The sequence below is a fragment of the Diceros bicornis genome, chromosome 1 (genome assembly GCF_020826845.1).
Source record: "Diceros bicornis minor isolate mBicDic1 chromosome 1, mDicBic1.mat.cur, whole genome shotgun sequence".
NCBI lineage: Eukaryota > Metazoa > Chordata > Mammalia > Perissodactyla > Rhinocerotidae > Diceros > Diceros bicornis.
This window is the reverse complement of record NC_080740.1, coordinates 1,383,424-1,406,986: the sequence shown is the minus strand read 5'-3', so window position 1 is coordinate 1,406,986 and position 23,563 is coordinate 1,383,424. Positions and strand designations below refer to the sequence as shown.

The following is a 23,563-nucleotide window of genomic DNA, read 5'->3' as shown; positions in this document are numbered from 1 at the left end:
AATTTAAACTAAAAACATAAAATCCAAAAAAACTAAAAAGCTTTATATTGTAATAGACTAAAGAGCACATTAAGACTTCTTTTCAAAATTGCTATGTTAATCCTGAAGCCACATAGAATGAATGGAAGGGAAAATCATTACACTTATTTTTCTAATGCAATTATTGAATATTGCATCCTATTTCTAATTGCATACAATGTTCCTGCCACAAGCATGAAAACAAAGCCTAACACGAAATAAAATACCGAGCTGTGTGGACTGTTAACTACTCTGAGTAACAGGAATGCAAACCTTAACCTTCCCCAGTAGCAGAGCTGGAGAAGGACGAGAAACGACAGGAAAGAAGATGAAGAAATCGCTGAGACGTCCCAACACAGCCTATATTCAAATCAACTATTAAAATGCCTGAAGATTTTTTTCTTATTGCTTTCAACCTATAGAAACCATCATCTTGAGCTTTCTCTGTTTACTCTGTTTCCTAGGTGATCCAGAACCGCTTGATTCTAACTGCTGTCCAAGTCTTAGATTTTAATCACACTTATTAATTTCCTGTAGACTCCTTAAGCTTCAGGAGGTGTGTGTAGTTCGGGGGGGTATTTATTTCTTCTTTCTAAATTTATTCAGGTCAACGTGGCTTTGTGTGCTGTTAATGTTACTTCTAAAAAAGGGAGAACGTGACTTTCTCAGTGAGTCAATGATTAGCAAGTTCCTAGACACTCTGCCAAAACCACCAGGTACTATGCTTCTCGCCCTGAAGTGGCAAACCAACCTTCAGAATGCAGTGGGTTTATCTGAGGGGGTGGGGGCCAGAAGGGAGGAAGCTGAAGGGCAAAAGAATTCAGGAAAAAACCAAAACCCACTAAAGCTGGCCTCCTCCCATCCTTGTATCTTAGATACTGATACCAAAAATCTTTACCTTGGAAGGTTTCCACCTCCCGTCTTCCTACACCTTTCAGACACTGAAAGATACAGCATGGAAGCTAAAACCAACATGCTTGGCAAGGACAGCATGCAAATGTAAGAGTTTGGGAAAACGTGTGCTCCCAATCATCTTCAAACCCACTTTTAGGTACAAGTCCTATTAGGTCAAAATCTGCCCAACCCACAAGAGGTAACCAGCATCTACTCTCCTCAGGCTCCAGCTCTGGCTCCCAGGGCCGGAAGTCACCCTTTTGTAGCTTTTGAGTTCCTTCTGTTTTATTCATTGGTCTTATCCTGTCTCGCCCTGACTCTGAGTGCAGTAACTGTGCACTTGCTTCCATCTCCGTTAGACTGCATCCTCCATGAGAACATGGACGTGGTATCCCAGGGCACCTGGCCCAGTGCTGTGACCACAGCAGGTGTTCCAGGTAATTCCTGAACTGAAAACACATTCACGGGAATCCTCTTTTCTGACGACACCCAGTATTGGTGAGGGAAGAGAAATAATGCATGATCAACATCAGCGTCTGACTCTCAGACTGATGGCCATTATGCACATGGTTTCAGAACTGCCACCATTATTGTGGGGAACAGCCAAGCCTTGCCAACCAGAGAACTCCATCTTCCTGGCCTTGGGGATGACAATGACCCAAAAAGGGCCAATCAGAATCTTTCCAATAGATTTGATACGTAAGCTTTGGGAAAGGAAATTCCACTTTCTGAATCCCGGGCTGGAATATCAGTGCAGCATGGGGAATGTGGATGACCATCCTGCTACAGCAGAAGCTATACTGAGAATAAAGCCAACACAACAACAAGAGCTCTGATATCATCTGAGTCCCTGGATCATGCCATGCCTGAAGTCAGACCACTCCTGGGCCTTATGTGAACCAGTGAATTCCTACAACTTGTGTAAAAGCCCTAACAGATTATCTTACGGCCTATTTACTGGAACCAAACAATGGTCTCATTTGGCACTCTAAGGTGTCAGCCAACATTCAGTTTCCTTGATTTATAAAGGTTAATTCACCCTGGGTGGGGACAGGATAGCAGAGAGTGTGCCTAATAGGGCTTCCCAAATTCACTCAGACAGGGTGGAGAAGCGACCATTTTTAGCTCAGTTCTAGTGTCTCCTACTCCAGGATTAATTCTAACTGCCTTGAAATTCTAAGGCGTAGGACACTACGACGAGTAGAAGGAGCCAGACATGAGAGCAACTACCACACGACTCCACCTTACAGGAACTCTGGCAGCAAGCTAGACCAACAGAGGCCGACAGGCATCAACATGGTGGGGGGGGGGGGTGGGGACCCATGGAGAAAGGGCACAAGAGGACCTTTTGGGCTGCCTGAAATGTCTCTCGGTGTGGTGGTGGGGACTCAGCGTTTACAGGTGTGAAAACTCATTGAGCTGTATACTCAAGACTAGTGCTCTTTACTGAATGTACGTCATGCTTCGGGGGAAAAAATCCTTGTACTGAGGTACCTCCTCCTCAAGGCGGCCCTCAGACCACACTCTCCTCCTAATTCCTCTCTATCCACTACAGTAACCAGGAGGAGAGGTGCTCGTGGGCCAGCAGGCTCCTGGAGGAAGGCCAGGCTACGATTAATGGGCATCGTGCCCAGTCCAGCTGGGTGTACCCTGAACCCCCACGGCACTCAGTCGTCTGCCGTGCACAACATGTGACAACTTCTACTACTCCCCAGAGGCCACACGTCCCTTCTACCCCTACCGAACACATTAGGTGCCATGGGAGATACTGTCACATTCGTACCCCTCAGCACCACCCCATTCTCTCCTTCTTCTGGGTTCTAAAACTGAGCATCACACTTGCATTTTCCAGACCTTCTAAAGTTCTGGGGTGCAGGCTGGGAGTATAAACTGGTACAATGCTTGTGGAAGACAGTTTGACCACATCTATCAAAATGAAACATGCAATTTCCTTGAGCCCAGCAATGCTGCTTTTAATATTTTCCCTCCAGATACATTCACAAATGTGCAAAGCGATAAATGTGCAAATTTATTCCCTGTGGTGGTTTGTCATAACAAAAGATTGGGGAAAAGTGTGCACCAATCTGGGACTAATGAAATTATTACAGTATACCCACTGGATGGAATATTACGCAGCCATAAAACAGATCAGTAGACTCTGTATACTAATGTGGACAATCTCCAAGATACACCGCTAACTATGCATTTAATAGGCTAGTATTTCTTGAAAGGAAAAAAATAACCAGTATACATATTTGGCCAGCATATTTACTTATAAATAACCTCTGGAAGGATATAAGAGAAATTGTTAACACTAGCTGCCTCTAGGAAGAGGAATTAGGAAGCTGGGGACCAACGGTATCCTTCTGTCCTTTTTAAATTTTACATTAGGAATGTACTGGCTTATTCAAGAATAAGTAAGATTTTTAAATTGTCCCAAATCAATCTGTGAAAATACCTTGGTTTTCGTGAAAAGGGACAGCACGTGGGAAGGCTGTGTGAGCATGCAGGCCTTACGATTAATTCAGAGGTGCAGCTGGTCACGAGATGCGGTACAGATATTTACCTTGTATGCGTGAGTCATGCAGATCATAGCCTGAACGTTCACGAGGACTGCATCTCTACTGTGTACCTTTGCCCCTAAAAGCCTCACGCACTTTGGTTTTTATCGAAATCCACAGAGAAGAACAACAGAGAAAATGCTGTTCCTCCAAATCATTCACCACTGAAATGACACAAGGTCGCTTCTGAAGACCAAAACAAGTCTGTCTCCAAACTCCACTCAGGGTAATAACAAAACCTGTTGTCCCCAAACCGATTCCATAATACATTCCCCTGCTGGTGTCATCCTACGGGCTCCAGACGCCCAAACTCCAGTGCACTCAGAGGGGATCTCTGTATAAAACTGGGCCCATGAAATGGAGGCGGGGGTGGAGACAGAACTTTGAAGCAACCAGAAGTTTTTCAGTAGATACACCTTTAACTCTGAACCGTCAACTAGCTAAAGGGAAGCTTTATTTTTTTGGTCTACAAAGGAATTTGGAGTTCTAGAATTATATCTAGGAACACTAATTTATCATTCTTAGGCAAAAATTACACCCAATCCTTAACAATCTCTCCAGCATCCTTCTCTCACTAGTCATCAGGTTGAATTAGAATCTGCTTTAGGTTAAACTAAAACCTCAATGGGGATACCATTTCAATAACCATAATGGCACCTCCTCTAGGCCAGAGACTCACTGCCAGGTTTTTTCACACAACATGTAGAACAAAACCTAGAGGCTTTATCAGTTTCACGCCCCCTGTCATATGTACAGCAAATGAGATCTCAGAATTCCTGGATTCAGATGAAGTCTTCTAGTTTATAATTTATTTATTTATTTATTCCCCCAAAGCCCCAGTAGATAGTTGTGTGTCATAGCTGCACATCCTTCTAGCTGTTGTATGTGGGACACGGCCTCAGCATAGCTGGAGAAGTGGTACGTCGATGCGCGCCCGGATGCGAACCCGCCGCCAGCAGCGGAGCTCGCGCACTTAATCGCTAAGCCACGGGGCCGGCCCAGTCTTCTAGTTTAATAAAAATGTGTGTGGGTAGGGTTTGACCAGTGAGTGAGTTCCCTCTGCTACTGATGAGATCTAATAATCAGAAGCAAAAGGAAAGACTGAGAACCGCACTGGGCTCTGCTCTGCATCAGTAATGCCCTCCGCTTGCCTGAACTTCAACACCGACACAGGGAAGAGAACCGCCCCCCTGAGTGAAGGCGCCCAGCCTTTCTCTGGTAGATCAGCAAGAGGCAAGCAGCACTAGAAGAGGAAGAGGACCCCACCCTCCTCATCTTCCAAGTAGCCCCAGGCCTCCACCTACAAGGCAAAGGTCAGTCTCCAGCCTATGTGCAAACTGGTGGAGACTTTTTTAAGGCAAATGGTACTGAAACCTGCAAACAGCCATTGATGAGTAAGTAGCTAGGAACTAGTTTTTTTCCTTTTTGCAATTACTGATTGTAGCTTTTAGTTGTTCCCCTGCCCCTTGTTAACTGTGCTGTTTAGGCAATATGCTATCTGACTCCCACTAGGTTCCTATAGATAACATCTCCTTGAAGCCTGGGTCACCACAGTAATGGATGTTTTAGCTCTTTTTCAAGAATTAGAACCCCTTGTCCACTTCAGGCCAGCTGAGACCACCAACTCATCAACTGGGCCCATGCAGATGTCCAACAAGCGACCTATTGACGTCAAGAGGCTAAAAACTCCACCCTCGGGTCATGCCAACGCCGGCATTTTGTGAACATGCGTCCTATGAAGAGGCATGACGTCTGACCACGCTTGCGCAGATCATCAATTACCTCAACTCTCCTCACCTCCAATCATCTATCTTTACACTTCAGACCACCTTGCCCCCCATCCCATAAATATCCCTGAGTCCCTGTTTTCGGGGAAGCGGATTTGAGATTCATTCTCCCATTTCCACACTTGGCTGCCTTGTGATTAAACCCTCTCTCTCTGCAATCTCGTCGTCTCAGTGTTTGGCTTTCTGGGCAGTGGGCAGAAACGGACCCGGTTTGGTAACAGTACAAAACAGTAACTGAAGTATAAACACGTGCAAATATTCATACGTCAGCCTCATCCTATCAGAAGAGGAAGGTGCCACTTACGGGGTTGATTTGTAGGAAGACTCTGGGTACAGGCGCTTGTCGTTGACTTTCCCATTGGAGGAGTAGGCCGTGGGGCTGTCTACTTGCTCCATGTAGTCAGAAGGGGGAGGAGGCATGTCCTGCGAGCCTGCAGAAACGTTCTTAACCTAAAGAAACAGCCCCAAGAGACACGGTTAGCATTTAGCCTCTAATTTAAAGGGAGACAAAATAGAAGAAACATACCATATGAAAATTATCTAATATTTATTGGGCTCATTAACTATTATTAACCTGTAATGACTGTCCTGTTACTATCAGTGTTAACAGTCAATCAATACTTTTACAAACACAAAACCAATGCTACTGTCAGTTTAACAAATCCAGACTGAGTTACAAGGAAGAAAAAAATCCCCATTACCTGGTTCTCACCCTGATGTGACTGGGTGGAGTAATGAACCATGGTAACTGCTCCACTCCCATTAGGAAGACTCATCTCGCTTTATCTGGGCTGGGTCTGCGTCAGGGCGAGAACTTGGGTTTCTAACAAGTTCTAAGGCAATGCTCACACTGCTGCCTGGGCACCACACTTGGAAAACCACTAATCGAGGACAAAGGACACTGGATCTTCTTATTCCATTCACCCTACATATGGACTGTTAAAACCACAGAAGAAATTACGAAACTCAGACTGATTTCTGCTGTAGTTCTTTAATGAGAGATGTGTTTTTCTAATGGCTCTACTGTCAACAGCCGACACAACAGTCACAACATCGTTGAGGTCTCTACTTTCCTTCTCATTCCATCCTGATGCAGAAGTGAATCTGTCCTAGGAAATAACAGGCCTTAGAAATTATGCCTTGTTAACACAAAAGGTTTCCCATAGAACCTTTGGGAGGAAAAATGTAAATAGAAGCAGCAGCCAGATTCCCCACGCTCTGTTTTATTTCATGTAGTAGATCCAACACTCTTAAAATTTCTCCTAAAATTCTCTACATTATTACATATTACTCCGCAATTGATAAAAAATAACTGCTAAAGTCAGATACAACATGGAGTTGTTTCAAAGTAAAGGAATAGAAATAAGGTGTGGGAAAAAATTAACAATAACTCTACAAATTATTTCTGTGAAAAAGAGCGACTTTTCAACAATATGGAGGGTGGGCCTGCTTCTGATCACCTGGGCTCTCTCCAGCTCGGCCAACAACCAGTTCCAGAACGCCCCAGTCTCTCATCTTCAAGAAGTGGGGAAAGTACCAACTTCATCAACTTGTTCTGACAGCTAAGTGGGATGACCAGGGTCACGTTTAGCTCAGTGCCTTTATGAACACAGGAGACTCAGGAGATGCTGGATTCTGGAATTAAAGCCATTGGATCTAAACAAAGAATTTTTACAAGTATTGAAGGTGACACAGACTTCTAATTGGGTTACTCTGCTATTATAAATCCTTGCAGTTAGGTGCAGCATCGACACTGCATTTCCCTGCAACACACACACTTTGCATCTTGTTTTCCGTTAAGCATTAAACATGCCTGCTCCCTTCCTACCACCACAGTACCACATTCCAGAAGGTATTTACGTACCCGCCCTCGAAGTACATAGAGGCCTTCTTGATTGTTTCGTATTCCCCTGAGTCAGAAAGGGATGGAATCGCTTCCTGCTGAAAGTGGAATTTGGCAGCAACTGGGAAAAGCAGGGAGAAGCTGAGGTTCCCCATGGGGGGTGGGTGGGGCCATCCTGCACTCCCACTGAATTCCTTAGGACTCACACCATCGCCAAGCTTCACAGGCAAATGCCAAGCAAAGCCCTATTCTTTCTTTTTTTTTATTGTGAAATTTTTGTTGTACACTATTGTTTGTCAATCATCATATAAATGCATTCCTCGACCCCTTGTGCCCACCACCCACCCCACTAGCCCTGGTAACCACCAAACAGTTCTATCTGTCCGTGTGTTGGTTTATCTTCCACATATGAGTGAAATCATGCACTGCTTGTCTTTCTCTTTCTGGCTTATTTCGCTTAACCTAATACCTCCAGGTCCATCCACATTGTTGCAAATGGGACAATTCTGTCTTTTTTTATGGCTGAGTAGTATTCCGTGGTATATATATCCCACATCTTCTTTATCCAATCATCAGTTGAGGGACACTTGGGTTGCTTCTATGTCTTGGCTATAGTGAATAATGCTGCAACGAACATAGGGGTGCATAAGCCTCTTTGGATTGTTGATTTCAGGTTCGTTGGGTAGATACCCAGTAGTGGGACACCTGGATCATAAGGTATTTCTGTTTTTAATTTTTTGAGGAATTTCCATACTGTTTTCCATAGAGACTGTGCCAACTTGCATTCCTACCAGCAGTGGATTAGGGTTCCCATTTCTCCACAGCCTCTCCAACATTTGTTGTTTTTTGTTTTGGTGATTATAGCCATTCTATCAGGTGTAAGATGATATCTTAGTGTGGTTTTGATTTGCATTTCCCTGATGATTAGTGATGTTGAACATCTTTTCATGTGCCTATTGGCCATCTGTATATCTTCTTTGGGGAAGTGTCTGTTCATTTCTTCTGCCCATTTTTTGATCCAGTTTTTTGTTTTTTTGTTGTTCAGTTGTGTGAGTTCTCTATATATTATGGAGATTAATCCCTTGTCAGATATATGGTTCGTAAATATTTTTTCCCAGCTGGTGGGTTGCCTGTTCATTTTGATCCTGGTTTCATTTGCCTTGTACTGATGACCCCCACTTTATTTTTTCTTTTGTTTCCCTTGTCTGAGTAGACATGGAATTTGAGAAGATCCCTTTATGGCCAATGACAAATAGTGTACTGCCTATATTTTCCTCCAGGAGTTTTATAGTTTCAGGTCTCACCTTCAGGTCTTTGATCCATTTTGAGTTAATTTTTGTGAATGGTGAAAGCAGGTGGTCTACTTTCGTTCTTTTGCACATGGCTGTCCAGTTTTCCCAGCACCATTTATTGAAGAGACTTTCCTTTCTCCATTGTATATTCTTAGCTCCTATGTCAAAGATTAGCTGCCCATAGATGTGAGGTTTTATTTCTGGACTTTCAATTCTGTTCCATTGATCTGTGTGTCTGTTTTTGTACCAGTACCATGCTGTTTTAATTACTATCACTTGGTAGTACGTCTTGAAGTCAGGGATTGTGATGCCTCCAGCTTTGTTCTTTTTCTCAGGATTGCTTTAGCTATTCGGGGTCTTCTGTTGCCCCCATATGAATTTTAGGATTCTTTGTTCTATTTCGTGAAGAATGTCCTTGGGATTCTGATTGGGATTGCACTGACTCTGTAGATTGCTTTAGGTAGTATGGCTATTCTAACTATGTTTATTCTTCAATCCAAGTGCATGGAATATTTTTCCATTTCTTTATGTCATCACTGATTTCACTCAATAATGTCTTAAAGTTTTCATTGTATAGGTCTTTCACTTCCTCGGTTAAATGTATTCCTAGATATTTTATTCTTTTTGTTGCAATTGTAAATGGGATTGTCTTCTTGAGTTCTCTGTTAGTTCGTTGTTGGTATACAGAAATGCAACTGATTTCTGTAAGTTGATTTTGTACCCTGCAATTTTGCTGTAGTTGTTGATTATTTAATAGTTTTCCAATGGATTCTTTAGGGTTTTCTATATATCAGATCATGTCTGCAAACAGCGAGAGTTTCACTTCTTCACTGCCTATTTGGATTCTTTTTATTCCTTTTTCTTGCCTAATTGCTCTAGCCAGAACCTCCAGTACTATGCTGAATAAGAGTGGTGAGAGGGGGCACCCTTGTCTTGTTCCTGTTCTCAGAAGGATGGCTTTCAGTTTTTCCCTGTTGCATATTGATGTTGGCTGTGGATTTGTCATATGGCCTTTATTATGTTGAGGTACCTTCCTTCTATACCCATTTTGTTGAGAGTTTTTATCAGAAATGGATGTTGGACCTTGTCAAATGCCTTCTCTGCGTTCAAAGCCCTATTCTTATTCAGGAGACTGCATCTGAGTTTAAAAAGACTTTCTTTTCTTAAAACCCCACTTACCACTTCTCCAGACTTGTTCCCCTTGACACCTTTAGCAGACGTTCGTTCCTACTGACTCTGGCAAACTGGGAACCGAAACACTAAACAGGTGCCTGGGCGTCCTTGTGGAGACTCCTTACTGCTGGAATGGAATGTCCTGCTCTCTTTCGTTGCCAGCTAATCCTTAATCAGGCTTTGAGTCTTGGCTCAGTACCAACACGTGGTAGTGCCACCAGCTGCTGGAGGCCCCTCCTGCCCGCCTACGTCCCCAGCACCTGTGCACACAGACCTCCCAGTGGAGCAGCACGCACGGCAATTGGCTGCTCCCATGCCTCCTGTCTGTGGGCAGTGGACTGTCTGCCTGCCGTCAGTGTGCCAAACGCTGACCTGACAGACCACCCAGCAGGCAGAACCGCACAGGTCAATACTGTGATGCCCTTTTCAGAAATGAGGAAGCTACGGCTCAAGGGAGCTGGACAATTTTGCCCAGGACCTACGCCTGTGAGTGGTAATGCAGGATATAAGCATAGGGCTCACGGGAAAGCCTCCGCCTGGGCGGTCTCCTCACTTCCTCTTCGGGTCCCCAAAGCCCAGCACTGTACCTGGCACAAACCAGGAGCCCAGGGCGTGCTGCATCAAGGTGACCTCATTTATCACTGTTCCACTTGTGCACTGTGTCAGGTATATAGATATATAACACCTTACCAAAGGAGCGGATCTGACCTTCAGCTCTCAGGGTTGGCAGAACTGGACTGGGCTGACCACTCACTTCTCCCCCCAGCACGGGTCTCTCATGACTTAAAGGTTTTTTATGCATATGCAACTTCCAAGGCAGTGCTTGCTTTGGCAGAACATGCACTAAACTTGGAACAATACAGAGAAGATTAATCATTAGCATGGCTCCTGGGCAAGGATGACATGCAAATGTGACTCGTTCCATATTTAAAGAAAAGATCCCCATCCAGACTCAAAGAAGAATAAGAGCAGCCTTTGTCCTTAAAAGGAGCCTAGGAGTCTAGAGGCAGAAGTGAAAACATTTGTAAAACAAGGAGTAAGGTCATGTCTTTCCTTTCTATGCTTCACTTTTCCTGAAAGAAGCTAAAGTATTACTTTTTCTCACAGCACCAGTGCAAAGTGAGTACAGACCTGCTGCTTTCAAAGGAGGTGGAAGGATGGGGGAGGCCTACGGGGAGGGACCAGAGTTAGTCATCAACGCAAGGAGCCCTCCTGCGCCTCCTGGGATGAGAAAGGGCTTTCGCTCCACTGTTGTTACTGACAGGATCCCCAGCCAGCCCACAAAACTCGATGAGGTAGCTCAAGTTTAAAAAAAAAAAAAAAAAAAAAACCACCATTTTAGTAACTATAGTAAATTTTAAAAGATTTAGAACCTGAGAAAAACTAGGCTTAATTCTAAACAGCAAATAGCAATTTTTCTCAAGTAACTTGAGAACAGCTCTAAGAAATCAGGGGCAGAAAGAGTGAAAAACGCAAATTCAGGAAGATTTGTCGTCTACTAAGTACAGAGGAGAAAGGGAAGACTACAAGTCAGTCATGCCCACAACTGGAACTTCCGCTCTGAAGCAGGGGAGCCTCGGGCCTGGTAGCTGACCAGGGCTCCCCCAGGGCCTTCCGTGCGGAGGGGACCCCGTGACGGGAGACGCTGTGGGCAGCAGAAATCCATGCTCCAGGGTCCGCCTGCCCTCTCTCAACTGGGCTCTGCTTGAGGACTGCCTGGTCCTAGTGCACCCCCACCCCACACGCAGACTTTATTAAAGGAAAGACAAGAGACACGCTGAGGAGAAAAAACTACACTTAGCCAAAGCGAAGAATGACTCGGACTCACTCCTGAGACTACATTCAAGAAGGACGAACACTCAGACCACGTTTAAGGAATATGAGTAACTGGCTCAGGGTGAGGGTGAGACACAGGAAAATGTTCCTAAGATTCACAGTCCAGTTGAGAAAGAACTGGCATGTTTCTGAAATGTCAAAATGAGATAAATCCAAAGCAAATAATTTCAAAAGATCTTCACAAGAGGTTATTACGATGAGGACAGCTTTTTATTCAAAATTTAATTATACTCAGAAATGTTCTGGTTACGTCACTTGTCAGAAAAATCTTTCTAACCAATAACATCCAACACTCCTTGTAGAATCCATGAAAACATGTCAATTCCTGTGGGGCCAAAAAGGAAAGAAAGCAAAGAGCAGCTCTCCTCCAAACCTTGCGCGCCTTCCTCACGTGGGACCAAGGGGACCCACACAATCGTGTGTGCGAGTGCCACTGGCATATGAGCAGCCTCCCCACCCTGGCTCCTGAGGTCAGAGATGGAACGAAAAGGTCAAGAACCATGTAGGTCACTTTGAAAGAAAATCTTCTCTCCCCCAAAGTACACTCTGGGGAGGACACTTCCCTCCACACAAATCCGTTTCATCCGTCATTTGGAATTAGTACAAGCAAAAAGGCCCCTGACTGCCACTCCCCATTCTCCTCCTCGTCCCGCTCCCTCCCTAGTTCACACAACACAGGAAAGAGGGTCAGGAGAGACCTGCGTCCCCTGGGGCAGCAACTGGACCGAAAGTCATCCTCCTCCAAGAAGGAAGGGAGTTCGCCTGAGTTTCTGGCACGTGCCAGGCAAAACCCCACCTTGTCTGTTCCTCACCTCGGCCCAGTGAAGTAGATTATCTCTGTTTTCATATGAGGAAACTGAGCACCTAAGGTTAAATTAAATTGCTCAAGGTCACACAGAAGGTGACATGGCAGAGGGGGATCTGAACCCTGGTCCACCTGACTCCAAAGCCCAGCTCTTTCTGGCACAACAAACCACCACCTCCGTAATTTGAATATGGCTCCAGGTGCCCACCATTCCCTGCAAGAAGGGGCAAAATTCTCACTGCCTAACTCCTCACCACACCCTAACGACAGGACTGAATCCATCCTGAGGGGTTTTACTAGCCCATTACAGCAGCTTTTGACATAAAATTACTGTGACTATGAGCTTCAGTCCCCAGGTGCCTTTGTCTAGGTCAGGGTGTAGGACCTGCCCCCCGCCAGGGAAACCAGGGCTTTTCCTGCTTGGTCTGGAGGGTGGAGGAAGACACCAGCCATCAGAGGGAGGAGCGCCTTTGTCTCCGCCAGGTGCCCCAGCACTACAGGTCCTCAGAACCGGCAGTGGTCCAACTTGTTTTTCCTGTTTTCTGACATTTTACACCCACAGATGCTCCCCCAGCAAGAGCCTCAAAACTGCCTCTGGAAAGTCCCCTTAGACTTTTCTCCGCCTTTGGTGGCTTGAAGGCAGACGCTCCCAGAAGTGGCAACGCCCCCAGTGAAGAGACCGTGGACCAGGTGTGAGGAGGTCTGATGATGCGGCCTGGAAGCACTGAGGGTTTCCCAGACACAACGTCCTCTACACAGAGGGAATACCGACACACACCAGCAAAGGTGAACTCCCCGAGTCCACGGCTGTTCCAGCTTTGAGGGTGTGTGTGTGGAGCAGCCCCACACTCCCTGCGTGATCTCAGTCACGGCCCCTGGCTCTAGAAGCAGAAACCCTGGTGCAGACAGCGTGGAACCCTCCTGTGCCTCAGGCCAGCACCCCCAATGGGTGAGCCACAAGGCACAGAACCCTCCGTCCCACAGCCATCGGGCACCACCTGGGGTTCCAGACCCCTCAGTTTACTGCACACTCTGCGCAACGCTGCCCTTTTCTAAGGCTTTTATGCACACCTTAACCCCAACGCCCGCTAGGCTCGCACTGTTCCTGTGCAGCCTGGCTCTACAGAACGGTGGCTTTCCACGTGTAGACCCCAGACCAGCATTGTCAACACCACCCAGGAACTCATTAGAAATGCACATATTCAGGTCCCATTCCATATTCACCAAATGAGAAACTCAGGGCGGGGCCCAGCAAGCTATTAACCATCCCTTCAAGGATTCTGAAACTTGCTAAGGTCTGAGAACCACTGGAGGACACCGCTTTCCTGTGTCATAGACAACTGCCCACTTAGACCATCACGCCTATAGTTACCTTAGGATCAACTCTGTTTAGTGCTGGCAATCTAGGAGTCCCGCAAACACCCGCCAGCTGGAGCACATTCCACCTCCCTCCTCACCTTCCACTGCAACTCGCTGAACCGGCTCTCCAGGATGCCCTGGCCTGTCCACGCACTCCGCTTCATGCACAGTGGGGCTGGGACAGACGCCCCTTCTGACCTCCACGCTGGTGGGCTCTAAAGTCAGCAGATGGATAGGGCACTTCCACTTTTGTTCCATTTTGTGTCACCTGAGGCCACAGATAACAGCGAAATCTTTCCCAGGGTAAGAGCCGAGTGTACCAATAGTAGGTGGCCCACAGGACTGCTTTTACGTTCAAGACTTCTTGTACTGGTTGAAAATAAAAAGCTATTCAAGTTTCTTCAGCTGTCTAATGCTAGCTGCCACCACTGCCCTGTGCCAGCTACCTGCCCACACATCCCTGACTCCGGCTCCTGCGTGCAGGGAGATGACACGCACATCCCTGACTCCGGCTCCTGCGTGCAGGGAGACGACACACACATCCCTGTCTCCCGCTCCTGTGTGCAGGGAGACGACACGCACATCCCTGTCTCCTGCTCCTGTGTGTGGGGAGATAACACGCAGAGCCCGCCTACACCCTTCAGAAAAACACCTGTGCTTACCGTATCCTGGAGTAAGTGACAAGTAAGAGGAAGATCAAGTCAAACTGCACCAGCATTAAATGTATTTATATTCTGGGTTCTTGTATTCAAGCTCATCATTGCAAATAGTAACAACTACTGCTCTAGCTAAAACATACTGGGCGTTAATAAATTACGTGCTGGTCCTGACCTAAGCCCTTCAATCATTACAGCATCGGCATTTCTGTAGATGGACCCTTTATTTTCCCCATTTACACATGAGGAACCTATTAAAGGAACAGACAAAACCACCTTGGGGCAAAGCAAGCATCTCCATCGGAGTCCAAGGAAACCAAAGGCTACACAGGACAGGGTCCTGGGCTGCACAGTCAGGGACTCTGCCCCTTCTCCACACCCAGCTAGCTCATCTTCTCTAGCTCCTGCCTTGACAGGTCAGCGCTGGGAATGATGCCACAGGAATGCTGCATCCAAACGTCAAAGCCTGAGAAACTTCTGGAGACAAAACTTCCCAGATGTACTTAGCTCTTAGATGTCAGTATTTCCTACTTAAAAACAGGATCCTGTTTAACAAATTTCATTTACTCCTTGGTAACAATGGGGAAATGAGTTTATGGCATGTTCTCTCCAAACTGAAACTCTTCCAGGTTCTGATACAAATCATGTAGCACGACAAGAAAAGGTGCAAATTAGGGGATTGGCAGAAAATATCCATTAAGAACTGGCTGCTGATTTGTAGGGGGGGCAGGCGCTTTTACCCATTCATAATCTCATTTCAGTCTGTTAATTTCCCCAATTTTACTGGCAAAGAAAACTGAGGCTCAGAGGGTCTCAGAGGAAAAACCCCAAGTTATTAAGACAAATATAATACTCGTCTTGCTGTCTGGTATGTCAGGTCTGCGCCCTCTGCAACCTCAGGTCCTCCTTCAGGCACCGCACGGGAGGGAGCACGGTTGGGATGACGATAAGGTATAACGTGGCAGCCTCCAAGGGCTCTTGGGAAATGGTGGTTCCTGCCTTCCTTTTACTGTGATGTTTTTAGCTTTGCTGCCAAAATTATCAAGCCGTGAAGCCCAACCCCAAGTCAGCCTGATGTGCTGCAGCGAAAAGAGCCCTGAGCAAGCAAAGCCCGACTCCCGTCCCGACTCGCCACGTCACCGCTGAGCCGCCACGTCGTGAGCGTGTCCACTGGCTGACTTTCCGCGTCCACGTCAGTTCACCGAGGTGACTGGAGGGCCTCCCCTGAGGTCCCATACTCCTCACAGACCCTGCTTTCTTGTACTGGACCAAAGCCAAATCAAAATTTATTCGCAGGACTTCCTGAGACGGAGGTCCTTAGCTTCCAGTCACTGCTGCACCAGAATACTGCAGCAATCAACAAAACTCACCTCGAGCTCACAGGCTGCACAATCAACTCTTCGTATTTACTGTAGGCGTGGGCTTTTCCAAAGCCAAGTCCCGCTTATAAGTATTTACTCTAGAGAGAATGAATACTTATGTCTTGATATTTTTATTTATGACTTTCTCAAAATACAGGTGGGGGAAGGGAGACATGAACCCAAAGATTAACATGAAGTACTCATCTTCACGGACTAATGGGCGCTGGTCCCTCCCAACCCAGCTCTGGCACCCGCGCCTGAGTGGTCCCTCCACCAGCATCCTCAGTGTGCCGGCAGGACACAGCTCCTCTGACCATGGTCCCCTGCCTTGTAAAAGGTCCTGCTCACGGAGGGGCAGAAAGAGATCCAGGGAGCATGAGCCTCCATGGGAGGAGCCAGCAGAGGACTGAGGGGCACTGCAGGAGACAGCACATTGGAAGATGCTCAAGAACTCATCTTATTAAAAACTGAAATACCATACGACCCAGCTATCCCACTACTGGGTATTTATCCAAAGAACTTGAAATCAACAATTCAGAGACTTATGCACCCCTATGTTCACTGCAGCATTATTCACAATAGCCAAGATGCAGAAGCAACCCAAGTGCCCATCAACAGATGAATGGATAAAGAAAATGTGGTATATATTTATACAATGGAATACTACTCAGCCATAAAAAAGACAAAATTGTCCCATTTGCAACAACATGGATGGAACTTGAGGGTATTATGTTAAGTGAGATAAGCCAGACAGAGAAAGACAAACACCACATGATTTCACTCATATGTGGAAGATAAACTTACACATGGACAAAGATAACCGATTAGTGCTTACCAGAGGGGAAGGGGACTGGGGGAAGGGGCGCATGTATATGGTGACTGACAAATAATAATGTACAACTGAAATTTCACAGTGTTATAAACTATTATGACATCAATAAAATAAAAAAATTAAAAATTAGAGAAAAAAAGAAACTCATCCTAAGCTATTCAAATTGCACTCTAAGTTTAAACTTGGTCAGATGACCACAGACATCAAACTCAAGGGGGCAATTACAGTTAATTCACGTGGTCCACACTGTCTGCAGGGCACCCTCTCCCCATGCCACACTGCCTGCGGGAACTGCCGTGTGCCATATTATGTGAGGAGGAACCTCCCCCTGGGTCACCTGACCCAAGCTGACTCAGGCCCTCCCCAGGCCACTCTTAGATGAAGCACTAATACGAGAAACTCAGCCTTCTGCCTGTCTTCTGGGAGAGAAAGGGAAGCCGACCGTGGCAGAGAGAGGTCAAGAAGGGAAAGCAAGTCGCGGGCCCGGAAGTCCCGATTTCACTTGTTCGTGATACACGCCTCCCCCTGCCCTCTGGGACTAAGTTGTGTCAACTCTGTCTAGGGTTTCATGAGTTACCACCCCAAATCTTGCAAACAGATTCCTCTTTTCACCTGTGCTAAGTTCTGTTTCTGTCAACCGTAACCAGGAGAACGCTAATTCACGCAACATCTAAGTTCCTTCTTTTCTGTGTAGTCAGCTGCTTTCCTTCCACTGTCCCCAGACAAAATAATACAGCCCCATTTTATAGATAAGGAGACTGAGGTTCAGAGGTTCATCTGTCTGCCAAAGAGAGCGGGATCAGGACTCGAACCCAGAGCTCCAGGGCCCAGCGCTGTTGCCCCCCACCAGCAGTCTCCAAACCAGACTTCCCTGACATACGTATGGTTAAAAGTAACAGGACTGATCAGTCTAGAGTCATAACACAGGCAGAGATGCTGGAATCCACCCTATACTCCACCTCCCCAACATAGAGCTGCCACTGGACATGGAGAGCGAAAGGAAGGGGACGGCCAATCCCTCAGGCTACTTCTCTACACTGAACCCACAAGGGGAGGGTCTCCCGCCCACAGCAACGCACACACCGGCAGTGCCTGGTTTTCAGCCTGAGTGTAGAAACGTGACTCAGAGCAGCGGGGAGGAGGTCCGCTCAGATGAGAACATCTGAGGGTCCCCGCTCTGATCCCAAGGGAACCCTTAGTTGATGCCCAGCACCGAGAAGCACGTCAGTCACACAATCAAGAGGTGGCAAAGGGAAGGAGCCTGGTCTTTCTAACTGAAGTGGGAAGGCCCTTGAGACAGCTCACCCCGGGGCAGGTGGAAGCGGGGGGCTGGGAGGGTGAGAAAAGAGTAAGGAGACAGACTCAGTACTGTAATTCGTGCGTGGGATGGTGGGTGTTCACTGCGAAACGAACAAATAAATACAACAAGCAGGCTGTGAATGGACCAAGAATGGAGATTAATCTATTTCAGTGCACCTGAAGTGCAATCAAAAAATACAAGAGAAAAAGTAACCGTGCAAGTTTTCCCTAAGAGGATGTTGGCATGGGCACGCCCACCTGTGGTTGTTGTCCTGACTCTGTCACCCGCAGCGTGACCCTAGGCATGTGAATACAAGAAGCTTTCCGTTAACATAACAGCAAAGTTAACGTCAACATCCATTTTCTGCATTTTCAAAGAAACTACCATATGCTTATCATAAGAAAATGACTTACTAACTTTTTACATAATTATTCTCAGAATGGGTTCACGGAAGAATAACCAAAAGACGACTTTCACCAAAAATGTAAAATTTAAGAAGATAAAACCTCAGGATGACTGGTTGGCCATTGGAGAACAAAATTAAGTTAGATCTCATCTCATACTGTAACAGAAAAATAAGTTTCCTGGTCTGAACGAAGTACGGACTTTAGTAATTATGTACCAATATTGGTTCATGTGACAAACGCACCATACTAAAGTCAGATGTTAACTACAGGGAAAACTGGGTGTAGGGCATATGGGAACTCTTTGCACCATCTTTACAACTTTTCTGTAAATCTACACCTATCCTAAAATAAAAAGCTTATTTAAAAAACTGGATTGAGGTGATGGCTACACAATGCTAAAAGTTTATACTAAAAATCAGTTAGTCATATACTTATAATGAGTGAATTTTATGATATACAAATTATAGCTCACTAAAGCTGTTTTAAAAAGTTCCTAGGAGTCTAAAGGTCTAAATTGAAAAAATTATAAAATCAAGAAACATAAGAGAGGAACTCTACACCATCAACGATAAGAAAAAGCATCATGAACTGACATATATTTAACTCAACCCTCTGTACACATTTAGTCCACACAGAGTAAAAAATAAAATAAAACTTTAAAATACAGAAGAAACTATAGAAGACTGTTATTTAAACCTTGAAGGAGGGTGTGTAAGACTTTCTAGGAACAACACAAAGCAATAGAGAAGCCATAAAGAAACAGATGGAAACATGTAAGTACCTAAAAAATGAAAACATGACACAAAGTAGAAGACCAACAACAATCTGGGAAGAAATATCCACAACATGTAACACAAAATGTTACCATGCGCAATATGGAAACTCTACAACGAGTGAACAATCCAGAAGAAAACTCAGCCATGCTATAAAGTCAAGTGATTTAAGAATGTAAATAGCATATGCAGACATGCTTAATCACAATATTTTTTAAGTTAAAATGAAAGTCATTTTCACTTATCAGATTGACAAAAATTAAAGACTGACAATGCCCAGAGCAGGAGAAGACATTGGGAAACGAGCCTTCTCGTACTGTCAGTGGAACCCAAGAGCCTTCAAAAACAAGGCAATCCGTACCTAACAAAATTTAAAATGTGCGCACTCGATGACCACCTCCAGAAATCTATTTTATACAAATACTACCAAGAGTGCATTAAGACACGTGTCGGGGGCCGGCCCTGTGGCTTAGCGGTTGAGTGCGCGCGCTCCGTTGCTGGCGGCCCGGGGTTCCAATCCCGGGCACGCACTGACCCACCGCTTCTCCGTCCATGCTGAGGCCGCGTCCCACACACAGCAACTAGAAGGATATGCAGCTATGACATACAACTATCTACTGGGGCTTTGGGGGAAAAAATAAATAAATAAAAAATTAAAAAAAAAAAAAAGACACACGTGGGAATGTTCACTGCAGTGTTATCTGTAACAGCAAAAACTGGAAGCGTGAAAATGCTGATCAGTAGGGGAACGAGCCACGGTATATCCATACTGTGTAATACCGAACAGCTGCTAAAAGCAATGAGGTAAATGTCTGTGGAGTGAGACTCAGAAATGTTCACAATACAAGGCGAGTTTTTTAAAAAGGCAAACTGCAAATAAATATGTACCTTATGATCCCTTTTCTTGGTTAAAAAAAGCACCCAATTATTAAAAATAACATCCCATTATTTATCACGTGCAGGCATTATTCTAAGCATTTTACAAATATGACCTCATGGTAACAACCCTAGGAGGCAGGCACGCTTCAGAGATGGGGAAGCGGAGGCAGAGATGGATGTGAGAGCCCTCGCCCACCTCACACAGCAACAGCCCGGCTGGATTACAACCTGGCAGTCGGGCTCTGGTCTCCCTCTGACACCCACTCTGCTGCTGAATCACGTCTGTGACCATGCACACGGGTGGAGCCTGAGGTGGGGGTGCAGGGGTGGGGAGGGGGCATCCACTTTACGCCAATAAGAAGTACTTAATTTCAGGAAAATTAAATTGGAGTGAACAAGGGAGCAAGTCGTAGGATGTATGAAGTCAACCATTGTATAAGAACAGGAAAGGCCTAGAAGGATATAAACCTGTCCGTTAAAAGTTATTAATTGGTGGGGCCAGCGCCATGGCTTAGCGGTTAAGTGTGCCTGCTCGGCTACTGGCGGCCCGGGTTCGGATCCCGGGCGTGCACCGACGCACCACTTCTCTGGCCATGCTGAGGCGGCGTCCCACATACAGCAACTAGAAGGATGTGCAACTATGACATACAGCTATCTACTGGGGCTTTGCGGGGGAAAAAGGAAGAGGATTGGCAATAGATGTTAGCTCAGAGCTGGTCTTCCTCAGCAAAAAGAGGAGGATTAGCACAGATGTTAGTTCAGGGCTGATCTTCCTCACACACAAAAAAATAAATAAAATAAAATAAAATAAAAAGGGGTAATTAGGAAAGCTTTTATCTTGCCAAAAATAACAAAAATAAAAACAGGTGCACACTGACAGACGCAACCACATGAAGGAATCTCGAAGACACTACGTTGAGTGGACATAGAAGCACATGGTCCAGAGTTCCATCTATAGAAGTTTAAGAGCAGGCGAAACTGGATGACGTGAGGGAAAGGAGTTGCCGCCCTCTGGGGGTGCTGGCCGAGGAGAGGCCGGGCAGCCTTGGACTCGGGCATGTTCTCATCTTGATCTGGGTGATGGCTGCACAGGCACGTACGTGAAAATTCACCGAGCCACACAATTAAATTAGTGCGCTTAATGCACTGTGTGTGTGTGGGTCTACATTACAGGTCAACAAAATTTTTTAACAGTACCAAAAATGTTTCTGAGGAATATTTAATGATGTGATAACAGGCCTTAAATATAATGTTAATTCAAAAAAAGTAGAATTTTACACTGATAGGGAATATACTCATTCTTCTGATTTAGAATAAGAAGTAGGAGGAGGGAAAAGGATTAAAGAAAATACAGCAAAATGGTAACTCGGGGGGGCAGGATTTTCTTTATACTTCACTGTATTTTCAAAATTCTCTACAGTTACCAGATAAGTAAATGAATTATATATATATTTTTTTAATCCAGAAAAAGTACCAATTAGATACGGGGTTTGAGGACACAGAAAAAATAGAAGTCTGCAAATTTAATTACAAGAACCTTTAAACATTTAGAATACAACAATGTTGGTACAAACTTCAGTGAGTGACTGAATACAAAGGGCCAGGTTAACACCCAACAGTGTGCAAACTCGGCCTGTTTATTTTACAAAGTACAAGATATCCAGAAAGGGGAGGGGAAAAACAACCCTAGAAATCCTTAGGAAGCCAGAGCAAGCATTGTGCTGGGGGTTCAGAGACAGGAAATGAGAAGGCTGCATGTTCTCTCACCGATAACATAGAAGGGCTGAAACCTGCTTAAAACCCTGAAGGCTCAGCTTTCGAGGCAGCTCTGCTCTGGGGGTTCTGATCCTAAAGATTTTAAAAATCCATGAAAGGCAGTAAAATTTAATAAGATAATGAATGTCTAGACCCACCCTAATGCGTAGGGAGGAGTACACTAATGCTCAGTTGCTAATAATTGTTCCTTTAGTTTTTCTTCCCCCCCAAACTATCCATCACTAGCTATGTGAGGAGTACCTTGTCTTGGTTCTCCACGATTAGAATTCCAAGTTTAATCCTCACTTAGCACAAGTAATTAACTCTAGACTCTCTTCTATTATTTTAAGTGGAAATTATTTTTATGATATTAATTTCTAATGACCAAAAGGAAGAAAAATCGTGAATCCACTCCACTGCCAGGCCCTGCAGATGCCGTGTCCACATCTCCACCTGGGCAGTGACTGACCGCGGCCGGACAGGCCCAAGCGCAGACCGCGAGGACACTCTGCACCTGGCTGTGGACGTAACTGAGGAAGGAGAACGTGGTGCTGAGCTCAGCAAAGCAAAGCTGCACGGGTGAGGGGCGAACCGAAGGGAAAGTAAAACGCCAGTGGCCAAAACCACCTCCAACAGCTGACCTCAAACAGCCTTTCTTAGGTGTTTCCATTGGGGAAATGAAGGGAAAAAGAAACAAGGAATTTGCAAGTGATTGAGAGTCGCATAAAACAGCATCCTGCTCAAAATCACACGTCTGCTATTCGACAGAGGACTCTTTAGTTAAGTTTCATATGACGAAACATTTATTACTACAGAGAAACTATGAGGCACACGTGAAACAGCCTGCAGGCTGGCTATCAGACTCCCAGGGACTCAGCGGGCAGGAGGCAGGATCAACAGGAGGCGTTCCTTTTTAAACGCGGAGTCTTCGAAGCTTCATCACCACCACCAGCACCTCCATGAGCTATTTTGGCTATCTTCTGTCAAATTATCAAGAGCACCCAGAACTGAGTAAATCCCACGGCAGTAAAATCAGATGAGAGGCCAAGGTTCACGGGGACTCGGATACCACGGCACCGGCCTCTCCTGAGTCAGTCTTTCTTTAGGCTCTCGAAACCTTAAGTAAACAAACCCAACAGCCAGTGAAAACGGACACACCCAGAAACTCTCAGCGAAACACTGACTTCACGGTTCACAACAGGCTGTCCTAGTCCACCTACAGCTGGCCTCGCCCAGAGCTCAAGGTTGAAAGAAAACACTCCCGAACACCCCCACGCCGGAGGAGGAGGAAAAGAACCAGCCGGCTTCAAGGGAGGGCAGGACAGGAACCGCCGTCTCAGTGTCACACACACCACCTTCCCATTCTCCCAAGACTGTTGCTGTTTTCGCTCCTTAACTAACTACAAAAAGAATCCATCGACATGTCCAGATTTCTTCAAAAATCAGGCATTTCTGAAGCTAAAGGAGCCTTCAACGTGACCAATGTCTTTACTCCGACCTGACCAGCAGGACTGCCCTCAGCCCACTCCACTCCACTCCCACTGGCCAAACAAACCTCCCAGCAACCAGTGTTTGGATTCTCAACTAACCTTCCTGGCACGAAATCAGTCGGCTCAAAGAAACCTATGACAGCAGCTTCCGCCGCGGCTCCCGGCAGCCTCCCGACAGGAGTTCCGAGCAACAGCCTCCCTCCCAACATCTCTACAGACAGGCCAGGCATCGTCACACGAGTGGGACGATATTTTGGAGAGAGGACTTGCAGGGTTTTCAGCAAATCGCATCATAGAGGAAGCCACCTTCTGCTAGGATCAACAGTACACACAAACAAGGAAACTGCTCTCATCTCTCTGCCTAATGAGGCAGAGTACCTTTCATTAACTACTTTAATGAAAGTAGTTCACAGGTAAATGTAAGTGCAGAATTAGTCACTGTGATTTGCCAGGCTGTTATCCAGGTAAAAAGTTGAAAGGTCTCCCACCTGCTACCTACCACCCCAACACACCCTGCCAATCCTGCCCCAAGCCGGCCAGCA

General features: G+C 45.8%; 1 protein-coding gene and 1 non-coding gene across 4 annotated transcripts in view; one reads left to right on the top strand and one right to left on the bottom strand.

Moving 5' to 3' along the window:
• The window catches only part of OCLN (occludin), a 49,207-nt gene that overhangs the window by 8,688 nt on the left and 16,956 nt on the right, over positions 1-23,563 (bottom strand). For all 3 annotated transcript variants that reach the window (XM_058557657.1, XM_058557582.1, XM_058557513.1), the window contains exon 5: positions 5,565-5,710. In XM_058557657.1, the coding sequence (XP_058413640.1) occupies positions 5,565-5,710 (146 nt within the window). The remainder of the gene's footprint in view (positions 1-5,564; positions 5,711-23,563) is intronic.
• LOC131410519 (U6 spliceosomal RNA) lies at positions 10,388-10,499 on the top strand. The gene has a single exon (XR_009221275.1). It is a non-coding gene; the product is annotated as a U6 spliceosomal RNA (small nuclear RNA).